Here is a 25,579-nt window from a genome sequence, read left to right on the forward strand (position 1 = left end):
TTGACGACGATTGTTTGCCCCTGTACTGTTATTATCTCCTTGACGACGATAGTTTCCCCCTGTACTGTTATTATCTCCTTGACGACGATAGTTTCCCCCTGTACGGCTCTGCGAGGAAAGGTTGTTGGCTCCCATACTCCCTGATGTATTGACAGCCAGTTGCACACCAGGTCAATGACCGGTGATTGTCCTGGCAGGGTCAGACTTATGTCTGAATATTACCGCCATTGTTGTCTTTTCAATATGTATACAGAGGAACCCACATTTTAAGATTTCCCACTTTAAGACTCCCTCCCTTTTAAGACCTGATTTTTCCCCCGATGTGTTGAGGTCGTAAAGGGGGTTCCACTGTAGCATGATTACCCGGGGAGAGGGAGCGGGAAGAGCAAAACCGTGATACGACCTTTGGTGGCCGGGCTGAGAATGGACAACACACAAACAATCGTTGCTTCTTCACACGGCATTACCCTTTTACTACATGTCCTCCTGCAGATCATTACAGTAACGGGACATGTTTACTTGTCCAAATGGTAGACTTTTAAATAAAAATTTCAAAAAATAACCACCAGACTAATAATGTTAACGAAAGATAACACATAAACGCAGGTATAGGAAAGCACGAAGAAAACACTGACAAGCGATTTATTTCTCAACGGTCTGGCTGCCTGAAAACAAACAAGATATTTAAATCCTCCAGACGACATGATGGCAGTGCTAGATCCCCGAGTCTCCCATTAATCAATTGCTTAGTCCATATTTGTTTAACTCCCAGACCACTTGGTAACTCCCAGACCACTTGGTAACTCCCAGACCACTTGGTAACTCCCAGACCACTTGGTAACTCCCAGACCACTTGGTAACTCCCAGACCACTTGGTAACTCCCAGACCACTTGGTAACTCCCAGACCACTTGGTAACTCCCAGACCACTTGGTAACTCCCAGACCACTTGGTAACTCCCAGACCACTTGGTAACTCCCAGACCACTTGGTAACTCCCAGACCACTTGGTAACTCCCAGACCACTTGGTAACTCCCAGACCACTTGGCGCTAGTTACACTCCCCCTCCCCCGTACCTGTGCGTGCGTGCGTGCGTGTGTGTGTGTGCGTGTGTGTGTAAGTGCGCGAGTGAGTGCGTGTATGTGGGTGCATATGTGCGTCTGTGTGTCGTTCCATCTGTCTCTCCGTTTGTCTGTGCATCAGTATGTGCCTGTGTGCATATATGCCTGTGTGCATCAGTATGTGCATGTGTGCATATATGCCTGTGTGCATCAGTATGTGCCTGTGTGCATATATGCCTGTGTGCATCAGTATGTGCATGTGTGCATATATGCCTGTGTGCATCAGTATGTGCATGTGTGCATATATGCCTGTGTGCATCAGTATGTGCATGTGTGCATATATACCTGTGTGCATCAGTATGTGCCTGTGTGCATATATGCCTGTGTGCATCAGTATGTGCCTGTGTGCATCAGTATGTGCCTGTGTGTATCAGTATGTGCCTGTGTGCATCAGTATGTGCCTGTGTGCATATATATATGCCTGTGTTCACGTGTGTGTGTGATAATAAATAACGCAAGTTTTACACATAATAAAAGCTGACCTGTAGCCCCAAGATAGAGAGCGACATTAAATATATGTTGTTGTTTACAAAAATAAAAAAGGCTCATTTTGAACGGCAAACCCTGGAAAATTGCCGCTGACATAAAAAGGACACGATCTGTAATGCTCGCTCATTTTCGTATGACAGTCTTGGCAAAACAATTGGTCAATTTCCCCATGGCTCCACAGCTCCGGCCAAATTGTTCCTATTTCCTCCTTCCGTACCAATGAGTTACGGTGAACGGAAAACAGGGTCACTGCTGACTTTTTACCCTCCCTACCCTAACAAAAAAATTTTTTAATTAGAAGTTGAGTGAAGGTCCATTTATGACAATATTTTTTTCTTTCGTAAGGTAGACATTTTAATACGTTTAACTGTTACAAAGTAATTGTTAACAGTAAAAAATATGATTGAATAAAAGAAAAAACAGACAGTCAGACAGACACAGAGAACGAAAGAGAGAGCTTGAGAGAGAAGAACTTGAAGAAGAAAATGGAGCTTGATGAGAAAAATGCATGTATGATTCCCATCCCGAGAAGCCATCAAAACGGCTTCCGTCAATCGAGCGCCACGGAGACGGCAGGAAAGGCTTTATTGTTCTTTGGGCCAAAATCGATTTGCAATATCGGGATAACTTTTGGTATCAGCTCCACAAAACACAAACATGTTGAAGGCGACAAACGGCAGAAAATGAGACATTGATGATGATGACACAAGGGCAGCACGTGAAACCGGACCTTGGATGGGGGAAAACGGTGTCAAAGTGTGCATATGTGTGTGTGTGGGGGGGGATTGTGTGTGTGTATGTGTGTGTGTGTGCGTTTGTGTGTGTGTGGGTGTGTGTTTGTGTGGGTGTGTGTGCGTATGTGTTTGTACTTGAGAGAGAGAGAGAGAGGGGGGGAGAGGAGAGAGAGAGAGAGAGGGAGAGGGAAGAGAGAGAGAGAGAGGGGGGAGAGAGAGAGAGAGAGAGAGAGGGAGAGGAGAGAGAGAGAGAGGGAGAGAGAGAGAGAGAGAGAGGGGGGGGGTCGGGGTCGAGGGAGGCAGACACACAGAAAAACAGACAGACAGAGAAAGACAGAGAGAAAGGGAGAGAAGGGAGTGTGGACAGACAGACAGGCATACAGACATACAGATATACAGGTAGATAAGCAGAGGTAAAATAGCAATAATACAACAAGGGCTTAACGATGTTTACTCAAAGTGCGATCGCTGAACTCACTATGAGACTGACGCACAACAACATGTTTTGACAACATTACACCCACGAACGATGCTCCATTCGGCTGTTTTGACCACAAGAACCATTTTCATCAATACCACAAAATAAGCAGAACAGAAGAAAATTGGAATGCCCATTGAGCCAAAGACCTCATCTACCTGACGTCGTGACGTCAGTGGCACTCTCTAAGCTGATTGGTCATCCAGTTTCGTCTCGAACATCAAAGACACCGCCGCTTCCTCGCTATTATTGGGACTAATAAGACTGAATAATAGCATCGTCCTCACGGCAGACGTACTGACTCAAGCACACACAGACATTCCCATGATCAGAGATACAAACCGCACCACTAGTGATAATAACCATGTAAAAAGAGGATTCGAATTTTACCAAGACAATACTGAATAATAGGATCGTCCTCGCGGCAGACGCACTGACGCCGGTTTAACACAAGCACACACAGATGTAACGAGTTCCCTATCAACAGTTACAAATGGAGCCACCGATAATAACCAGGTTTGACACTTGCGACTCTAATTTCACCGCACGACGTCCTCGTAGAAGACTCTTCATTACAATCATTTGGATGATCGATCATAAGGTGCAATGCATTCAAGTTCACAGCCATGTGTGAATTACAGGCATCTACTGGGAGCAACTGGTACACATGCTCAGGTGGCGTCTCTTTCACCTGTGGTGAAAAATGCTAACTATGATTGTGAAACGACGATGTGGTTGTCGCGCGTAGAGTACAAACAAACATGGACGGAAGAGACCTGCAGTAGCGGTCTAGCATCAAATGAACGACAGTTGCCAATTTGTGATCTGAGGCTGGGGGGGGGGGGGGGGGGGAGAGAGAAAGAGAGAGAGAGAGAGAGAGTGAGAGAGAGAGAGCGAGAGAGAGAGAGAGAGAGAGAGCGAGAGAGAGAGTGAGAGAGAGTGAGAGAGAGAATGAGAGACAGAGAGCGAGAGAGAGAGAGAGAAAGAGAGAGAGAGAGAGAGAGAGAGAGAGAGAGAGAGAGAGAGAGAGAGAGAGAGAGAGAGAGAGAGAGAGAGAGAGCGAGAGAGAGAGAGAACTCGAACTCGAACTCGAAAACTTTATCATGGAGGGATAATAGCATTAGGTCAATATGGTCCTTTCTTACAGCTAGTCCCTACACACACAAAACGAAGTAATAAACAAGTCGCGTAAGGCGAAAATACAACATTTAGTCAAGTAGCTGTCGAACTCACAGAATGAAACTAAACGCAATGCAACGCAGCAAGACCGTATACTCGTAACATCGTCAGTCCACCGCTCATGGCAAAGGCAGTGAAATTGACAAGAAGAGCGGGGTAGTAGTTGCGCTAAGAAGGATAGCACGCTTTTCTGTACCTCTGTTTGTTTTAACTTTCTGAGCGTGTTTTTAATCCAAACATATCATATCTATATGTTTTTGGAATCAGGAACCGACAAGGAATAAGATGAAAGTGTTTTTAAATTGATTTCGACAATTTAATTTTGATAATAATTTTTATATATTTAATTTTCAGAGCTTGTTTTTAATCCAAATATAACATATTTATATGTTTTGGAATCAGAAAATGATGGAGAATAAGATGAACGTAAATTTGGATCGTTTTATAAATTTTTATTTTTTTTTACAATTTTCAGATTTTTAATGACCAAAGTCATTAATTAATTTTTAAGCCACCAAGCTGAAATGCAATACCGAAGTCCGGGCTTTGTCGAAGATTGCTTGACCAAAATTTCAATCAATTTGGTTGAAAAATGAGGGCGTGACAGTGCCGCCTCAACTTTCACGAAAAGCCGGATATGACGTCATCAAAGACATTTATCAAAAAAATGAAAAAAACGTTCGGGGATTTCATACCCAGGAACTCTCATGTCAAATTTCATAAATATCGGTCCAGTAGTTTAGTCTGAATCGCTCTATACACACACACACACACACACACACACACACGCACAGACACACACACATACACCACGACCCTCGTCTCGATTCCCCCCTCTACGTTAAAACATTTAGTCAAAACTTGACTAAATGTAAAAAGACACAAAAGCATACTTTACACTTTTTGGAGTGTTAGAAGCATACTTTACACTCTCTCATTCACCCATCCTCACACACACGCGCACAAAATGTACACCGACTTAGTCGTTAGAGGGGTGCTTTCGGAGCTGTCTTTAAAAAGAAGATAATGACAGACATGACTTGATATTTATAGGTAGTGAATTCCAAAGGTATGCACCAGAATAAGAAAAACTTTTTCAATGCGGGGCCTTGGCAAAACAAGGTTATTTCTGGTGTTTGAATAATATGACGGAGATGATGTGAAGAGTTGTTTGTATAAGATAGGTTGGGGTTCCTGATAGACGACTTTGTACATAAATAAAAATGTATTATACAAAAGTTGCTTCTTAAAGCTTAACATCCCAATACTTTCCATTTTTTCGTTTGTTGAAAGAGATGAACTGGGCAGAACTAGTTTAGCAGCTCTACGCTGGAGCGAGTTCAGCTTCTTCAATCAAGTGAACCTCACTACATACCCGTCCCAGACTATGGAAGCATAATCAATGTGGGGTTTTATGTGGGCATTGTAAAATAGTTTTCTTGTATCCAAATTAATAATGCATTGCAATTTTGATAAAACAGAAACCGGTTTTTATCAATTTTCTTGCAGATTTCATTGATGTGAGTCTGCCATCTGAGATGATTATCAACAATTAGTCCCAATAAACGGTGTTCTGCCACTTGCTCAACGGAGTGCTCATTTAGGGACAGACTCAGGGTCATTTCTGAAAGTTGATGTTTTTGGCGAGTGCTGATAATCATAGACTTTGTTTTGACTGGATTAATAAGCATACGATTTGCAGAGCACCACTCAGAAACATCGTTTAGGCTCTGTTGCAGTTTGTCTTGAATTTGTGCAGGGCTTTTTCCTGTTGCGTGTAACTGTAAGATGTTATCATCTGCTAACATATGACACCGCCATTTATATGTACTTTCTAGAAAACTGTAAACACCACTATAAGCATTATGCTTGTTGTTGTTTACTCAATATGCGTTTTTTGTAAATAATGCACAAACGTTGAATAAAACAGTTTAAACCAACATATGACACTCCACACAGTCAGACTGAAGGTATAAAGGCAAATCATTTATATACACCTACGGGCGCAGTGGCGTAGTGGTAAGACATCGGCCTCCTAATCGGAAGGGCGTGAGTTCAAATCCCGAGCGAGAGAGAGTGACAGAGACAAAGACAGACAGAGAGAGAGACAGACAGAGAGACGGAGAGAGAGACAGACAGACAGACAGAGAGAGAGAATGACTGACTGATCTTTAATACAAAGAGTGAGAGAGAGGGACTGAGAGAGACTGAGAGAGACTGGGAGACAGAGAGAGACACAGAGAGAGAGACAGACAGAGAGAGAGAGAGACAGACAGACAGACAGAGAGAGACAGAGAATGACTGACTGATCTTTAATACAAAGAGTGAGAGAGGGACTAAGAGAGACTGAGAGAGAGACACAGAGAGAGACAGAGAGAGAGACAGAGAGAGAGAGAGAGAGGGAGACAGAGAGAGAGAAAAAGAGAGAGTGACTGACTGATCTTTAATACAAAGAGAGAGGGAGAGAGAGACAGAGAGAGATAGAGAGAGTGAGAGTGAGAGAGAGAGAGAGTGAGTGAGAGAGAGAGAGTGAGAAAGTGAGAGAGAATGACTGGCTGATCTTTTATACAAAGAGTGAGAGAGAGGGAGAGAGAGAGAGAGAGAGAGAGAGAGAGAGAGAGAGAGAGAGTGAGAGAGAGTAAGAGAGAATGAGAGAGAGCAAGAGAGAGCAAGAGAGAGAGAGCGAGAGAGTGAGAGAGAGTGAGAGAGAGAGAGAGAGAGTGAGAGAGAGAGTGAGAGAGAGAGAGTGAGAGAGAGAGAGTGAGAGAGAGAGAGATCGAGAGAGAGTGAGAGAGAGAGTGAGAGAGAATGAGAGAGAGCGAGAGAGAGCGAGAGAGAGAGAGAGAGAGCGAGAGAGAATAACTGACTGATCTTTAACACAAAGAGTGAGAGAGGGAGAAAGAGAATGAGAGAGAGCGAGAGAGAGGAGAGAGAGAGAGAGAGAGAGAGAGAGAGAAAGAGAGCGAGAGAGAGAAAGAGAGCGAGAGACAGAGCGAGAGATAGCAAGAGACAGAGAGAGAGAAGAGAGAGAAAAAAGAGAGAGAGAGGGAGAGAGAGCGAGAGCGAGAGCGCGTGTGTGCATGCGCGTATGATGGTGTGATTCTGTGTTGAAAAGGGTAAGCTCAACTGTGTGAAAGACATTTTGAAAAGAGACTTGCTGCATTCAAATAATACATACAAATCATAGTGATACCAGTGATACCAGTGATACCAGTTGTTTCCCCCACAGACATAAAAATTATCACCAATAAAGGAAACACAGCTAAACACTACTTAAATCAATAAACCCTCAAAGAGATAAAAATAGATGCAATCGAGTTCCAGTACTTTCTTTCTCATCAGTGTTATTGCCATTATCGACAAATCAATATACATGTACCTGTATAGCTGAGTGTGCTTTACCAACTGTCACGTAGCCAGCCAGGCGATCAGTTCACACCGATCCGACAGAGATAAGGTATATCCGGCTTCCTGGTTGGACATGGGACTTCACTAGCGCCCCCCCCTCCCCTCCTCTTCACACACACACACACACTCACCGAGAGAAATACATACAACGTAGACACACATTCGCGCACGCATCTATATATATATACGACTTGTGTCTGTGTGTGTGTGTGTGTGTGTGTGTCCGCGATGCACGCCCAAGGTTCTCGATGGATCTGTTTCAAATTTGCTGGCCATATTCAGGTACACCCCGGACACAACCTGCTCGATAAGATATTTCAACACGTGCTCTCAGCGCGCAGCGCTGAACCGATTTTGGTTTTTCTCTGGATCCATTCCCAGTAACTCTTCCTCTATCTTCTCCAGTGTTTTCAGCGTTTATCTCCCTTCCTTCGTGTGGCGTCAATCCATATTCCCGTTTCTATTTTTAGAAGGTCACTGTCGACAACGCTCAATCCATATTCCCGTTATACTATTTTTACTCTTCTCCAGTGTTTTGCGCGTTTATCTCCCTTCCTTCGTGCGGTGCGCCGGCAAAGCCGGCGTACACCCGGCAAAGCCGGGTCCCCGGCGCAGCCGGGTATTCGGCTCGACTTCTTCCCGGCGAAGCCGTACCCGGCGAAGCGGGTATTCATCTAGTAATTTATGCACGATCACTTTGCACATCCATTTCACAGTAAATGAGCGCACCTCGAAAACTGATAACTGACATATCAAATGAACATTCGACACAGTCCGATCTAACCACAAAATGTCCGCCCCGGTTTGGGATAAGTACAAAGCTGGTAAGAGATGTGAAGCATCCTCAGTCGTACCTAACAGATGTGAAGCATCCTCAGTCGTACCTAACAGATGTGAAGCATCCTCAGTCGTACCTAACAGATGTGAAGCATCCTCAGTCGTACCTAACAGATGTGAAGCATCCTCAGTCGTACCTAACAGATGTGAAGCATCCTCAGTCGTACCTAACAGATGTGGAGCATCCTCAGTCGTACCTAACAGATGTGAAGCATCCTCAGTCGTACCTACGCGCACCCCGTACTGTGTCCCCGCCTCCAGACGGAAGGTGCGTGTGTGTGTGTGTTGGGGTGGGGGGGGGGGCATTAAATTCGCCATGTGTCCATTTGTTTGTTTGTGAGTATGTGTGATCGTGTATTCGTTCGTAAGGGCATCACATCAGAACATTCGTATTCCATAATGTCAATATGTGTGATGGACACCCATTACAGTATACTGACTTCCATACTTAACGGTCTCACTGTAGTTACTATCACAGCTCTTGATCTAAGACTTTACGATCAGCACGTGGTAGGCAATGTTTGTTAACTCAATGTGTGAATCCATTACTGGTCCACGACTTTCAGTTTCCGGACTATTTAAAACCAAAACCAACTCCAGTTCCTTTCCGAGTTCACAACTATATATATATATGAACGTAGCCAATGATACGTATGTAAATTAAAATATGTTGAAATGTGACCTTAACTGACCTCTTATTATCCGTAGACCAAAAGCTTTTCATCAGATTTATTAGGGGAACATGAATTTAGAACAAGCTTAATGTTAAAGAACATAATTATGCAAAGACTATCAAATCAAAATGTTTAAAAATTAAATGAATGAAATTGTTTTACCGATTAACACACTCAGTCGATGGCATGTTACAGTAAACACACTGTTTTAGGGAGGTCTTCTATTTCCTCGCCACAGCCATCCGGGGACACAGTTAGATAGATCTGAAGCCGCGAACGATGCATCATTAAATCGCCAAGGAAGCGACGCCGTGAAACGGAAAAGGCGCCATGTAACCATGCAGAGTGTTCGCACCATAAACCCGATGCCTTATTCATGAGACCAGGCCACTTATGTCGCTCCCACCATGTTCCCACGAGTCCGCAAGGCAACGGGATGGCACAGCACAAATAATTAGCCTACATCCTTACTCCACGTGCGAGGTGTTCTTCGGATCATCTCCAGAGCCACAAGGACTGTACTTTACCCTTGAGTGTTCGTGGACATTTGCTCTTGAGTGGCTTGAATGATTGATCATCAGAGAGGAGCAGCGAAGATGCGGTTGTTGTTGTTGTTGTTGTTGTTGTTGTTGTTGTTGTTGTTGTTGTTGTTGTTGTTGTTGTTGTTGTTGTTGTTGTTGTTGTTGTTGTTGTTGTTGTTGTTGTTGTTGTTGTTGTTGTTGTTGTTGTTGTTGTTGTTGTTGTTGTTGTTGTTGTTGTTGTTGTTGTTGTTGTTGTTGTTGTTGTTGTTGTTGTTGTTGTTGTTGTTGTTGTTGTTGTTGTTGTTGTTGTTGTTGTTGTTGTTGTTGTTGTTGTTGTTGTTGTTGTTGTTGTTGTTGTTGTTGTTGTTGTTGTTGTTGTTGTTGTTGTTGTTGTTGTTGTTGTTGTTGTTGTTGTTGTTGTTGTTGTTGTTGTTGTTGTTGTTGTTGTTGTTGTTGTTGTTGTTGTTGTTGTTGTTGTTGTTGTTGTTGTTGTTGTTGTTGTTGTTGTTGTTGTTGTTGTTGTTGTTGTTGTTGTTGTTGTTGTTGTTGTTGTTGTTGTTGTTGTTGTTGTTGTTGTTGTTGTTGTTGTTGTTGTTGTTGTTGTTGTTGTTGTTGTTGTTGTTGTTGTTGTTGTTGTTGTTGTTGTTGTTGTTGTTGTTGTTGTTGTTTGGGTGAGATTTGCTTTTTGTGTCATTTTTACGGCAGAGTGGAAACATGAAAACATCAAAAGATGTCCTCGGCTCGGCTGATTTCATACACTTTGTTTTATCACCAGCCAACAATAAACTGAAAACATTGCAATCGGCTGGCCTTCAGTTATAGTAATAGTTAATTCAACAAACTAGAGTCACTTCGTGTTGTTTCGTCCTCAGCAGAGTATGATTTCATTGCTTTGTAAACTAACCTAAGTCATCTGCCTAAGAGTATGCAAAAAATCAACTTTGATACACACATGAACATTTAATACTGCGAATGCTTTTAGCAAAAATCGAATTAGTTGAATATCTTCCAACAACCACTATCTCTCTGCTATCGCATTCAATGTCCTCTTTGGAATAGGATTCTCTGCTACAACGTTGATTCTTGCGTCTTAATCACATTGTTGGCCAAGAATAGCTGTGCTACAAAAGGTTAGAGTTCAATGGATTAATATTATAGACTATCGTTCGGGAAAGGCTGTTACGATTACGGTGTTCGTTTCTGGCGCGTAACTCAATCCCCTGAACACAAAACTGACAATACGGTTTCTTTGCCGACTTCGTTTCCTTCAAAACGCTTAAAAGGAAACCACATACAGACATAAAACCAATTACAAAAAATTTGTGTAAGTCATTTTTCTGTGCCAATCTTGCAGAAAATGTAAACAACGACGTAAATTGCTTACAACAGAATTTTTTTTAATTCATATGAATAAAATACACTGAAGGAAATCAAGCGAATGTTGACATTTCGGTCGAGGGTAATAAAAGCGCCGCATGGGCTTTAACTAGCTAAAGGCTAAAACCGAAATCAATAAGACGCCTTAGCCGGCAAGGTTCGTCGTACAAGACCAATCGGCTAATGGAAGATTGTAGACAATAGCGGCAATGTGTCAGCTAACGGGAGGAGGATACCATTTTAAATGAAGTTATTTTAAATTCCTTCGTGCGCAGACGCGATGAAAGACAGCAATCTCTTAAAGTCATTAAGCCTCAGAAATTACACTGTCGAGTATAATCAGCTTCAGACTGGGGCTCTCTCTCTGTCTGTCTGTCTGTCTCTCTCTCTCTGTCTGTCTGTCTGTCTGTCTCTCTCTCTCTCTTGAAATAACTGCTTCACGTCAACAAAGACACCTGGTCTTAGAGTAGTAATACATTATTCAATCACTTGCATCCGTTATACTGCTAATCTCTGATATTGTAAGACAGCTGATTTTCCCGGGTACACAGCAGCTCTTCTAACCCCTTGAAGACAGGAGGGGGTTTCAGAAAGTAAATCGCCCACTCCTTTTCTCTTCTATTGTCTCCAGCCGTCGGTTGCCCGTGCTTCTATCGTTGGCGACTGGCTAACTAAGCCTCTTCCATTTCAAGCCGGGAATTAAACCATGAATGAATCACGAATTTAAAGGGATATTCTCCGCTTGAGAAATGTTCCTTACGCTAAAACGTCAGTACAAATACTGCGGAATAAACTAAACAAGAAATTCCTCCGAGGTAGGAAAAACACCCCCGTTTGTCAAAGGGAAATAACCATTCTCACTGCCACCAACTGAGAAGGTTATTTCCCTTTGACCATTAATATGTCCCTCTATAAGTCCTTGTAGAATCTTAATCCACCAATAACTCCCTAACCGTGTGTTTGACTGGTCCCAATTTTTGTAAGGACCGTCTCAGGAATGTATAGAATCTGTTCACCAAGTTTGGTGACGATCGGTCCGTTCATTCTTGAGATCTATATGCGAACACAAACAAACACATGGAGCGAATCCTGTACACACCCCTATACCGGGGGTGTAATTACCATGCTGTGATGTTCGCAGTCTTGCCGGGTTCAAGAGGATTCGATATTACACATTTTCTTTTGTAATTGGTGCATGTGTTCTGCGCGAACTTAGAATCCGGTTTCATTCTAGAATGGACCGGGTCCAGGTTGGAATTCTAACCCTGCGCAAGTACAGGGGTGCCATTCTAGAATGAAACCCTTGTTGCTGGTCCATTCTAGAATCGGCCGTGCGCAAGGTTGGAATTTGGGTCCAAGTTGGAATAGTCATTTCAGTTAGACTATCAATCAATCACACAGCCAAAGCCACAAATGTGGATTTTCTGTTTGTTTTTGTTTTTTGTGTGTTTGGTTGGGTTTTTTTTCGGGTTTTTTACACTTTACTCAAAGACATCGTGAATTGGGATTGTGATGTTCTGAAAGTGATTACGATTTTGAGAGACACTCAGCACTGATCGCTACGAACGGAAATTTCCGGACTGACAGTGTTTTGCCGATCTCGCTTGTAATTTTAATCTTACAAGATACAAGATACAAGATATTTATTCACCAATTTTGCAAAAGGATTTCATCTTGGCACGGCACGGTAAAAATAAAATAAAAACCAACCAGACACATATGCAGACACACATCACCATGCATGCATACATACGTACATTACACTGTCATGCACACACAGACACAACTCACACACACACACACACACACACACACACACACACACACACACACACACACACACACACAATTATTTACATTCTCACACATAACCAGCCACATATCTACATCACAAATTCACATCGTCGCCTTGTAAAGGTAAAAACCATATCAGTTTAAAAGGGGTGCCCGTAATATCAATACAACATTAGTGAATACTAGAACAATACCTAAAATTTATAATCCATTTAAAAGTAAGTAGTACACGTAATTATTATCATTTAGTCAGATCATCACATAAAATTATATAATCATGATCTAGCCAGTTAGACAGTTTAAAACAACAGTATTAACAGACTATCACAGATCTACTCAAGCACCTGAACCTAGAGTCGCATTGCACAAAACTACTACCATCACAGAACTACTCCAGCACCTTAGAAATAAGGACCATTCCACATTGCACATATTTCCACTATCACAAGTTATGAGAACAGTAATGGAATGCAGTGAAAGGACTAAGTAACAAAAGAACCCCCCCCCCCCCCCTTATTCATATACATGAAGTTGGTCTTCTGAATTGTGAAGATATAATGTCAACATTTTTTTTAACCTGTGACAACAGCTCTATAACTCACTCTGACCTTCTGTTGGTCTGTCTGTCGGTCTGACCGTCTGTCTGTTTGTCTGTCAAAAAAATTGTCAAACAAGAAGAGCAAACGCTCGATCGAGTCACTTTCGCAGTTCTGAATATTATATGAGGCATCAGATGGACAGGAAGAAATTGCTATTCACAACACAATGAGTCACGTTCACATAAAATTTGAGCCCGGTCACTTTTATAGTTTCCGAGAAAAGCCCAACGTTAAGTTGTGTGTTGCCGAACAGAAAAGGCTAGTTATCTCCCTTGTTTTTCTGATAACGTTCGTAAAAGGCTACAGATGTAAATACTTTGATGTAAAGAATAATCCTACAAAGTTTCAATCACATCCGATGAACTTTGTCAAAGATATAAAATGTCTAATTTTTCCTTTGACGCTGACCTGTGACCTTGAAAAAGGTCAAAGGTCAACGAAACCATCGTTAAAGTGTAGAGGTCATTGGAGGTCACGACTAAACAAAATATGAGCCCGATCGCTTTGATAGTTTCCGAGAAAAGTCCAACGTTAAGGTGGTGTCTACGGACGGCCGGCCGGACGGCCGGCCGGACAGACTAACACTGACCGATTACATAGAGTCACTTTTTCTCAAGTGACTCAAAAACCGGACATTTCCGAGAGGGAGACAGCGCTGACATTGCAAGCGGCCGCAACCGGCTCTCATCACAAAAACAACTGCCCTGCAAACAATACCGCCCTGGTAGTCCCCCTTGCTATGGTCTGCCTTTGTTTATTGCGTACTCAGGAGTGTCAACTTTCTTGACATGACATGACATCGCAAGATCGCCAAAGGATTTTTTTCAGGGGTAGACAAATCAGCCCCATTTTATCAAAGGGAAGGTGCAGGTGGAGATAATTCAAGGGAAGACAACTCTGTCTTACCTACAAACATTACGGCCCCCTTTATTCAAGGGTTTCATTCTAGAATGGCACCCCTGTACTTGCGCAGGGTTAGAATTCCAACCTGGACCCGGTCCATTCTAGAATGAAACCGGATTCTAAGTTCGCGCAGAACACATGCAAAGAAGAGGCTCTGATTACATTTGATTACGTTCAGCAAGAGTTCTGTACCGGGTGGACTGGGTGGCCGAGTGGTAACGCACTTGCGCTCGGAAGCGAGAGGTTGCGAGTTCGACCCTGGGTCAGGGCGTTAGCAATTTTCTCCCCCCTTTCCTAACCTAGGTGGTGGGTTCAAGTGTTAGTCTTTCGGATGAGACGAAAACCCGAGGTCCCTTCGTGTACACTACATTGGGGTGTGCACGTTAAAGATCCCACGATTGACAAAAGGGTCTTTCCTGGCAAAATTGTATAGGCATAGATAAAAATGTCCACCAAAATACCCGTGTGACTTGGAATAATAGGCCGTGAAAAGTAGGATATGCGCCGAAATGGCTGCGATCTGCTGGCCGATGTGAATGCGTGATGTATTGTGTAAAAAAAAATTCCATCTCACACGGCATAAATAAATCCCTGCGCCATGAATATTTGCGCGATATAAATTGCATAATTTTTTTTTTTAAATAAATCCCTGCGCTTCGAACTGTGCACACGGAATACGCGCAATATAAGCCTCATATTGATTGATTGATTGAAGAGCGGTAATATGAACTGTGTTATGTCTAGTCTCTAGCTTCAAAGCTGTTTTATGTCTAGTCTCTAGCTTCAAAGCTGTTTTATGTCTAGTGTGCGCGCCTTCGTGAGCGAGGCTGGTACTACATATTGTTCATACGAAATGACAAACACAGGTTACAAGCGATAACGCGCAAAAGTACTGGTTTATTAATTTACATCTGACACTAGGTATCAGTAATGCATATATATAGGTACAGTACTACGTATTGCGATACTACGTATTGCGGTAAAAAACTTATGGACAGAAAGAAAAAGAGAAAAGAAAACAAATTATTAGACATGGCAAAAGTATCAAAAGCATTAACAAGACACGAGAAGTAAATACAATAAAAATAAACAATCACAAGACAGGCGAAGACAAACAGACAAGAAAGTTACAATTACCAAACACTCGTTGGTTAGTCCTTCAACAACAATAAAGAGTTACGTTCTGTACGTTCAACAACAATAAAGAATTACGTTCCGTACGTTCAACAATACCATAAGCACTAAGAATACTCAAGAAACTTAGCATACATACGTTTAAAACCAAAATGGCTAGTTTCAGAAAAATACAAAACGTTGACTCATCAGGCCAGGAATACAAAGCAAACTGTCATACCAAAAAAGTCTAACGACAACGTTCCTGCGTTAATCAAAGTCACAAACAAGATATTTACTCATCCACTTTCCCTCAATAACGTTACAAGAAATAAGCCCGTTTACAAACGATCACCACAGACCGCAAGCTTCTTTTACCTAAATTCTTTTAACGTAAGGCTGAAAAAGTCGGAGAAAACGTTTCACTTCGAACTTCGTTAACCACAGAACACAAGTTATCATTATAAACATTAGCGACTTTCTAGCGTCTACAAAACATTGCTGTACGTTCACAACACTAGAACAGTTGAACACACAATAAAGAAACACTACAACAAGTCAGACTTTCAACTCACGTTATACATAAACAACTTACAAAGTAATTACAAAATGGCGACCAAAACACAACACAAACAAGTAACAACAAAATTACCTTATGCGCTGTGTGGGTTGACCAGCAGTACCAAAAACGTGTTGCCTCACAAACGAAGGGCACAAAACGATTCACACTTGAGAAACAACTGTCTCCAAGAACATTACGTTGACGTTAAAACATAAGAAACACTCCGTTGGTTCACTTGATAACCTTCATACGTTTACATCAAAACCAAACGCTTCCTAAAACCCTCAGATCGACTGACGAGACAGGAGTCAAGCAGCGGTATTTATGGAAACAAAAACCTAACATGGAATAGTTATTCAAAAGTCAAAGGTCACCGGATTGACCAACCAACAACATTCCTAAGACAGAATCGGGTGAAACTACTATTTTACAACCAATCAGTAACCGATCACGCACTCCGTGCATGCCCAAAACTTAAAACGGTATATTTAACAGAAAGAAGACCAAGGAACTAGCTGACATCACAAAGCTAAGAACACGTGAGTCACACGTATTCTAAAACTTGCAACGCAGATTCGCAGGGCTCACCTCAAAATCAAAACACGGAAAATAGCACGTGAATCTCACGGTGTTCTAAGACTAAACGACGCAGTTTGTGACGCTCCGACCAAAACCAGGTCACAACAACTGAACAAGGAGCACGTGAATCTCACGTAAAAATATTAACGCTCCACAAAACGGGTCACAACAAGGTGCTACAATAAAAACACGGTCTACTTCTTTTTACATCGTGCAATGGCCTGAGCAAACGTAATTACAACAAAATTAGGTGACTGCATGCCACATCGGCATGCACATCTAGTCTCTAGCTTCAAAGCTGTTTTATGTCTAGTCTCTAGCTTCAAAGCTGTTTTATGTCTAGTCTCTAGCTTCAAAGCTGTTTTATGTCTAGTCTCTAGCTTCAAAGCTTTTTTTATGTCTAGTCTCTAGCTTCAAAGCTTTTTTTCTCTTAATTTTACACTACGTGGAATGTAAGTTTTTGAAAATACGTATTATATTCCGTTTCCAAGTTGCAACCGTCCTCTCCGTTTGCCGTTAACTCTTTGCGCACAGTGCCTCAGTAACGGCACGTTCTTTGCCGTGTAGACGATTCGGCTCACCATCTGACATGTGTCCAGGTGTTAACTCGGGGTCAGACCATCCCTCCACTTGGACTGACCATCTGACATGTGTCCAGGTTGTAACTCGGGGTCAGACCATCCCTCCACTTGGACTGACCATCTGACATGTGTCCAGGTTGTAACTCGGGGTCAGACCATCCCTCCACTTGGACTGACCATCTGATATGTGTCCAGGTTGTAACTCGGGGTCAGACCATCCCTCCACTTGGACTGACCATCTGACATGTGTCCAGGTTGTAACTCGGGGTCAGACCATCCCTCCACTTGGACTGACCATCTGACATGTGTCCAGGTTGTAACTCGGGGTCAGACCATCCCTCCACTTGGACTGACCATCTGACATGTGTCCAGGTTGTAACTCGGGGTCAGACCATCCCTCCACTTGGACACGTACCGACAATCAGCTGCCAAGCAGGTCTGAGATGTCAAACTGAAAGGTCTACACGGGACGGACTGGGGGGCCCGGTAGCTCAGTTGGTAGAGCACTGGACTTGTGATCGGAAGGTCGCAGGTTCGAATTCAGACCGGGACGGACACGGGTCAACTTTATGTGAAGACCCAGAGACGGAAGCCATGTCCCACTCCCGTGTCACCACAATGGTACGTAAAATACATCGATCATTCTTCCATAGGTGCAGATGGCTGATACCACCTAAACACGCATACAGTTGTGTATCTCATCGAAAGCTGTGAGGGCATAAAAACTCAAATTATCATTTAACCCATATCATGCCCTTAAGAGGCGAAATATATTACCTGTAGGACAGTAAGCATTCTCTCTTTCCTTTTTACGGGAAGGACTGTGGCTTGAAGAACACTGACGACCCGACACTGGCTGACACTGACGACCAGACACTGGCTGACTGTGGCATGAAGGACACTGACGACCAGACACTGGCTGACTGTGGCATGAAGGACACTGACGACCAGACACTGGCTGACTGTGGCGTGAAGGACACTGACGACCAGACACTGGCTGACTGTGGCATGAAGGACACTGACGACCAGACACTGGCTGGCTGTGGCATGAAGGACACTGACGACCAGACACTAGCTGACTGTGGCATGAAGGACACTGACGACCAGACACTAGCTGTCTGTGGCTTGAAGGACACTGACGACCAGACACTGGCTGACTGTGGCGTGAAGGACACTGACGACCAGACACTGGCTGACTGTGGCTTGAAGAACACTGACGACCAGACACTGGCTGTCTGTGGTATGAAGAACACTGACGACCAGACACTGGCTGACTGTGGCATGAAGGACACTGACGACCAGACACTGGCTGACTGTGGCGTGAAGGACACTGACGACCAGACACTGGCTGACTGTGGCATGAAGGACACTGACGACCAGACACTGGCTGACTGTGGCATGAAGGAACACTGACGACCAGACACTGGCTGACTGTGGCATGAAGGACACTGACGACCAGACACTGGCTGACTGTGGCTTGAAGAACACTGACGACCCGACACTGGCTGACACTGACGACCAGACACTGGCTGACTGTGGCATGAAGGACACTGACGACCAGACACTGGCTGACTGTGACATGAAGGACACTGACGACCAGACACTGGCTGACTGTGGCTTGAAGGGCACTGACGACCCGACACTGGCTGACTGTGGCTTGAAGGGCACTGACGACCAGACACTGGCTCAAAGCTCAATCAGAAGACGAGAGCAGTGACAGAGGAAGCAGGCGTTGCTAAACACATTCCTATCCCCAGGCCCTCAATTCCAGCAATTTGCAAGTCCATTGCAAAATCAGCTTCTCCCAAGACCGCCGTGGCCTGATGCACTGCTTCCCGAGCAAGCATTCATTACTAAGGTGCTTTCTCAGAACGAACGTTGGACGTTTAGTTCCAGGGACAAATTAGGGCGACATCGGATCATTCTCTTGCAAACCAGAAAGTGTGCTCATCAGCGAACGTTTTACAGCACTGTCTGTTAATTGGGTACAGGCTTTGGCAAATTAACGCTGGAAAAGTTACTGTCTAAATAATTTGAGGGGACAAAATTAAAATAAATCAATGAATGCGCTAAACCGGTCCACAAAGTCCGCTAACATACTCATGTGAAAATCTTGACGTCTTTGTGTCAAAAATAATTTAGCGACTCTTTGAAGGAAAGTCCACACAAGCAAATAGGCGCTAACGTTGCCCAACACAATTGTCTGTTGGGATTATCAGGTGCATGCTTAAGTCAATTAACCTCAAACTGTTAACACTGGCTAAAGGAAAACACACACACACACACACACACACACACACACACACACACACACACACACACACACAAATGTTCACTTGATAATGACCGAATTCTGACGGATAACACAATGTGAATTGAGTAAGGGTCGCAAAAAGGCTTTTCGTTAAAAGACATTGTAAACCAGTATTTTTCAAAAATTATTCTACAGAATTGAGTCCTTTGCCGCCAAAAAATGTCATGAAATCTCTCTCTCTCTCTCTCTCTCTCTCTCTCTCTCTCTCTCTCTCTCTCTCTCTCTCTCTCTCTCTCATTTTATCATTACAATATTTGATTGTCTTATTATTATTTATATCCTTTAAGACAAATGATCGATTTTGATGAGTTTATGTTAAAGATCGTTAAATTAACACTAACATTGAACATAAAAGTACGCTAATTCATCGCTTAGAGAGAGAGAGAGAGAGAGAGAGAGAGAGAGAGAGAGAGAGAGAGAGAGAGAGAGAGAGAGATGATGATGGAACTTTATTTGTCAAAGATAGAGGTTTAAGGCGACGCCTTTTCTTACAACCGGTCCTTAAAAAGAGAGAGAGAGAGAGAGAGAGAGAGAGAGAGAGAGAGAGAGAGAGAGAGAGAGAGAGAGAGAGAGAGAGAGAGAGATGATGCCAAACTTTATTTGTCAAGGATAGAGGTTTAAGGCGACGCCTTTTCTTACAACCGGTCCTTAAAAGAGAGAGAGATTGAGAGAGAGAGAGAGAGAGAGAGAGAGAGAGAGAGAGAGAGAGAGAGAGAGAGAGAGGGATGATGATGGAACTTTATTTGTCAAGAATATAGGTTTAAGGCGACGCCTTTTCTTACAACCGGTCCTTAAAAAAAAAGAGAGAGAGAGAGAGAGAGAGAGAGAGAGAGAGAGAGAGAGAGAGAGAGAGAGAGAGAGTGAACTGCTGTCCCGTACATCCCTGGCATTTTGCCCACAACACATCAACAACATTTACGAGTGTGAAACAGAAAGGGCACAGTAGCCACAAAGAGCTTATCAATCCGATCATTATCTGCTGACTGCAAAATTAATAGAGTGCAACAGGAGCTTATCAATCCGATCATCATCAGTTGACTGTGGCACGTCCGAGTGGTATTAAAACAACCGGAGACGGCGCTAGAATGCCATGCAACAGTCTCCTAAGCACAAATCAATACAACATAACGGCTTATAAAGTACTTTGAACAGCATTATCTGACAGTGTTACAACTGAGACTCAATGAGTGCTCATCCTCAATGACTCATTAATAATTGTTTCCCAGGAGAAAAAAATTCAATACAAAACAAGTCGCATGAAGCGTTATATATATATATAATAAAAAATATTGTAGACAATCTGTCAGCCTTAAGCTAAAAGATCAACACTAAAACAGCACCAAACAGGGAGACTACATGTACTAATCTAATTGTGAGTACATTTTTCTAGTAAACACGGCATATCTATATATATTTTTTTGTATTATTCAGGAAATGATAAAAAAAAAGATGAAATCATTTTTGGATCGATCACTAACATTTTCATTTTAATTAGAATAGTGAAATTTGTTAATGACCATATTTGTGATTTAACTCTTAAGTTTCCAAGCTGAAATGCAATTCGATAGTCCGGGCCTTGTGGAAGATTGCTTGACCAAAATTTCAAATTATTTGATCAAAAACTGAGGGCATGACACTGATAGTGCCGGCTCAAATTTCACTTAAAGCTGGAAAGACATTTAACAAAAAAAGAAAAAAATGGTTTGGGGAGCCACAGTCAGACAGCAAAATCCACAAAAAATGAACAGGGTATTCCTGCACTGTAATCTAACTGTCACAATGTTCAATGGCTTTCTTAAAACAAGAGGCGAAACCATCAAGGCTCACGTAAGAAATCGACAAACAGTAACCCAAACTCAATCACTCCGTCACACATACACACACACACACACACACACACACACACACACACACACACACACACACACACACACACACACACAGAAAGAGCATAGGTGAAACTGTGCAAGAAAGCGAGACACTAGATCTAGATCTGTCTGTCTGCATGTAGCCTACTTACAGGGACACGACTGCCAACTAGTCTCGGCCCGCTCAAAATAATAATGACCGAGACTTTCAGTACTTCCTTCGCGTGACGTCTAACCCTCTTACGTCATAATGTGACGTCAATGTAATGTGACGTCTTCAAATGTTAGAGTTTCTACCACAGACATACACACGCACGCACGCACGCACATACGCACATACGCACGCACGCACGCACAGACAGACAAAGTTACGATCGCATAGGCTACACTTACGTGAGCCAACAAGAGTAAACAAGTTGCATCAAGTGATATGTATCAAAACATTTAGTCAATCTGTGGACCTGAAACAAGAACATCCTGGATCAGTCATCCTCAAGACTACTAACACTGTGTTAGCCAAATCCCGTAAACCGAGACGGATCAAGGTGGTCTCTGCTGTGAGACCAAATTTGTATGTACTGATTTTCTTAAAGGCACAGTAAGCCTCCCGTAAACCATCACAGAGCTCCCCGAGCGTCTAAATACAGTACAAGCATACTTCCATTTGAACGCTCACCGAACGGGAACATCCTGGCTGCTTTCTGTCGAGCGTGAGACATTTTCCAAGAATTCATTTTCGTGGACTTGGCCCTGAAGAACAATGGCGCCTCGTTTTTGCGCTAGACCTAACTTTTAAAATCTAAATAATAAATTGACAGCTTGTTACACAAACATTCTTTAATCATAAAAGAATTCGTTTTTCATCAAGACAAGATCAGAACAATTCGAAGTTGTGAAAGTTTAAAAAAAGAAAAGCCCGGAAGCAGGGTCACGCAAGGGTCGTAGCAGACGACGGCCCGGTTTATCAGTGCAAATCGCCGTTCCTCTCAACAGTCAAAAGCCATCGCTAGAGTTCTTGTGAACCACAGCCGTTGTTTCGTGCATAAAAAACGTGCTATTGTAGATAAGCTCACGTCGAGTCGCATTCAAATGACTAACTATGACGACTGCATTGTGAAAAGGGGGAAAACTGGATCACACGGGTTCACGATGGCTCAGGGGTAAGATAAACCACGCAAAAATAAATTCTTTGAAAATTGTTCGCTCTTTACGGAGGGCACCTAGGATGTTCTCAATTGGTGAGTGTTTAAATGAAAGGGTGTTTGTACTGTGTGTAAAAGCCTGACCGTATCTGTGATGGTTTACGGGAGGCTTACTCTGCCTTTAAATCTGAGTACTTTTTCACATAAAAATAATTAACCCATTTACATATTTTTGGATTCAGGAATTGATGAGGAATACCATACAATGCAATCATTTTCAAATCTGTTTGTGAAAATTTAGTGATATTCTATTTCACTGTTTTTCCGATGACAAAGTTATATGAATAAACTTATTAATAGTTCGTGAAAATTTAGAGAAATTCGATTTCAGAAGAAAACTTAAATGACTTAGACGACCCTTCTGCGACCCGCAACACTTAGCCAGCCTAATTATCAATTAATTTTAAAGCTTCAAAGCTGAAATGCAATCCCATAGCCCGGACTGAGTCAATGGATGTTTGACCAATCAATTTGCTTAAAAATGAGGTCAACACAGTGCAGCTTTGACTTTTGCAAAAAGCGGGATCTGAGGAAATCAAAACCATTCATTAAAAAAAAAGAAAAAAAAAGTGTCTGGATATTATGTGGAAGAACTCGCATGTAAAGGGTCATATTTATCAGAACCCTCAATTAAAATTGTTTTTACATTTTTAGTCTTTTCTGCTCCAGGTTTTTACATTTGTTAATGTTATATTGTTTTCACACTTTTTTTTTTAAATCATTACAACAAAAAGGAAAATTCACTTAGCATACAAAAGTTTATTGTGATATGCTGGATGGTTTTGTTTATTTGTTAAATGACACCATGTAAGTGATAAATACAGAGATATATAAATAATAATATATTGTAACTGTGTATAATTATGCTGATGAAGACAGAAGGAAACTGTTCCTATCAGTTAATTTCAATATCAGATGTGTATACAACAACTATCTCATGTTATTTCATTTAAAAAATCACAGGTTGTAAAACCCAAGTTGTGGTCGCTCTAGAGAGGGGACAAAATCAAAATCTCTGAACTTATTCTTTTCTTTAAACTTTCAGGTATTATAACTTCACTCAGAACTGTTCAAAGGCAAAGAAATACAGGTTTTTCCACTTTCGCACAACCAGGTTTAATGCATGTGTTTAAAACTGGCTCTTGACTGAAGATGCCAGCGCGCGAACGTTGTGGATACAGCAAAACAAAAGGCCTCAACATTGTGTAACTGTGCAATCGCGCGTAACCATGTACCAGTCGACTACTTGCCAAAGGCGGTGATAGTCAGTATCGACTTATTCTTGGATCGATGAGGCAGACACCTGTGCAACCAAACTAAATTCCCGTGCACTTGTACTCTTTCTCTCGCTCTTCCCCCACTAGCCATACAGTAAACAACACATTACGACTGCACAGCAAGTGTGTACTTGGCTACCATAGCACGCAAACGATGGATCATGGAGTCGAACCGATCGAGCAATGTGATAACTCGATCTCACCTCCAAACAAAACACACGTGCTAGGCACTGCAGCAAGCGATCACACGGTGGTACTCACCTCCATCTTATCGTCCATTCATTTGATTTCAGTCGTGTGTGATCGAATCATGTAGTAAGGTCTGAGACTCACCAGCCGAATGCCGAATGGCATCGTCTGCCACAGTGCTAAATTTAGCATCTGTGCGCGCACGCTGCTAGCGCCATCTATCGCACGCGCACCCACGTGTTCAAGCGCAGCGGGTTCTGGGCACAGAGGCTGGCTAAGTGTTGCGGGTCGCAGAAGGTCGTCTAACTTGATTTGTCAAGTCCATTCTTGACATTCTTGAGTCAAGAAATGAAGATAAACTTGAAGCAGTGTGAACAGTGCACAAACACAACAGGGTCAGAGAATTGATTTTAATTTCTTGAATTCAGTCTCTCGCCACCAAAAAAATCACATAATAATCACATCATGCAGGGACCTATATTAATTTTAGGTCTATGCATCATGTGAGTAATTTTACGTGTATGACCGTTTTTACCCCGCCATTAAGGCAGCCATACGCCGCTTTCGGAGGAAGCATATGCTGGATATTTTCGTGTTTCTATAACCCACCGAACTCTGACATGGATTACAGGATCTTTTTCGTGCGCACTTCAAGTTGGTCTTGTGCTTGCGTGTACACACGAAGGGGGATAAGCCACTAGCAGGTCTGCACATAAGTTGACCTGGCCGGGAGATCGGAAAAATCTCCACACTTAACCCACCAGGCGGCCGCGACCGGGATTCGAACCCTCGACCTTCCGATTAAGACTGAAACAAACTTGAAAAGATTAGTAGGATCTTCAGAGCATGATTAAATTATGTCCGAGTCTTTTTCTCCACATGGTATGCAGTTGTCAATCAGTCACGCGGAGTCATTATGCATACTAAATAACTTAATCACTATCGCTTAAAACACACACACACACACACACACACACATGACACACACACACACTGACACAGACACTAACACACACACACACACACACTCATGGCATTGACACACACACACACACACACACACACACACACACACTGGCACCCACACGCCCGCACTCACACACACCGAAACAGGTGACAGGGGCTCAGAGGGGGGGGGGGGGGGTTACAACCTGGGGTCCACGGGTAGACTCCTAGTGGGGTACATGGGCAAGGCACCGTTGGGGGGTCTGGGGGGCAAAGCTGACGAGTTTTAGCTATTTATGAACAAATTATGGCTTATCCTTGATTTTAAACATGATCCACTGGTATCAGCAGCCACTCATTATTTCTTTCAAAAGTTGGTATTAATTTTTTTTTTTACAGCCCCTGCGTGACACACTGCACACACTGACACACACACACACTAAATACACCCCTGGGAATTTCACTGAGGTCACGGCAGCAAAGCCGGAATGATGACTCTGAAGAGCGACAGTCTTAAGTTTTGCTTTTCTTCGGAAATATTGAAAGTGAGGGGATCGTAGTAGGAACATGACGGCAGCAAGTGCCGAGCGGGTCGCGAACTCGGACGGTCGGACAGCCAGGATGGGGTTTATCATGAAGTTGATAGCATTGTAACCGTGCACAGACTGTGCCATGACACACCGTATACCGTGGCTGCACTGGGCCGGCGCCGGACGGGTAGGCTGCATCTTGAACACAAGGCCAGTACTGTACAGTTACAGTACTGGCCTTGTGTTCAAGATGGGGTAGGCTGCAGCTTCGTGTCGCCGGATGGCCGCCAACACTGAGGTGAGTAT

General features: G+C 42.9%; 1 protein-coding gene across 2 annotated transcripts in view; it reads right to left on the bottom strand.

The window, feature by feature from the left end:
- LOC138959125 (serine/threonine-protein phosphatase 6 regulatory ankyrin repeat subunit A-like) overlaps positions 1-24,006 on the bottom strand; it is a 177,430-nt gene extending 153,424 nt beyond the window's left edge. For both annotated transcript variants that reach the window (XM_070330494.1, XM_070330486.1), the window contains exon 1: positions 23,871-24,006. In XM_070330494.1, the coding sequence (XP_070186595.1) occupies positions 23,871-23,888 (18 nt within the window). In that variant the 5' untranslated portion in view covers positions 23,889-24,006. The remainder of the gene's footprint in view (positions 1-23,870) is intronic.
- Positions 24,007-25,579: the final 1,573 nt, after the last annotated feature.

The sequence above is a fragment of the Littorina saxatilis genome, linkage group LG1 (genome assembly GCF_037325665.1).
Source record: "Littorina saxatilis isolate snail1 linkage group LG1, US_GU_Lsax_2.0, whole genome shotgun sequence".
Taxonomy (NCBI): Eukaryota; Metazoa; Mollusca; class Gastropoda; order Littorinimorpha; family Littorinidae; genus Littorina; species Littorina saxatilis.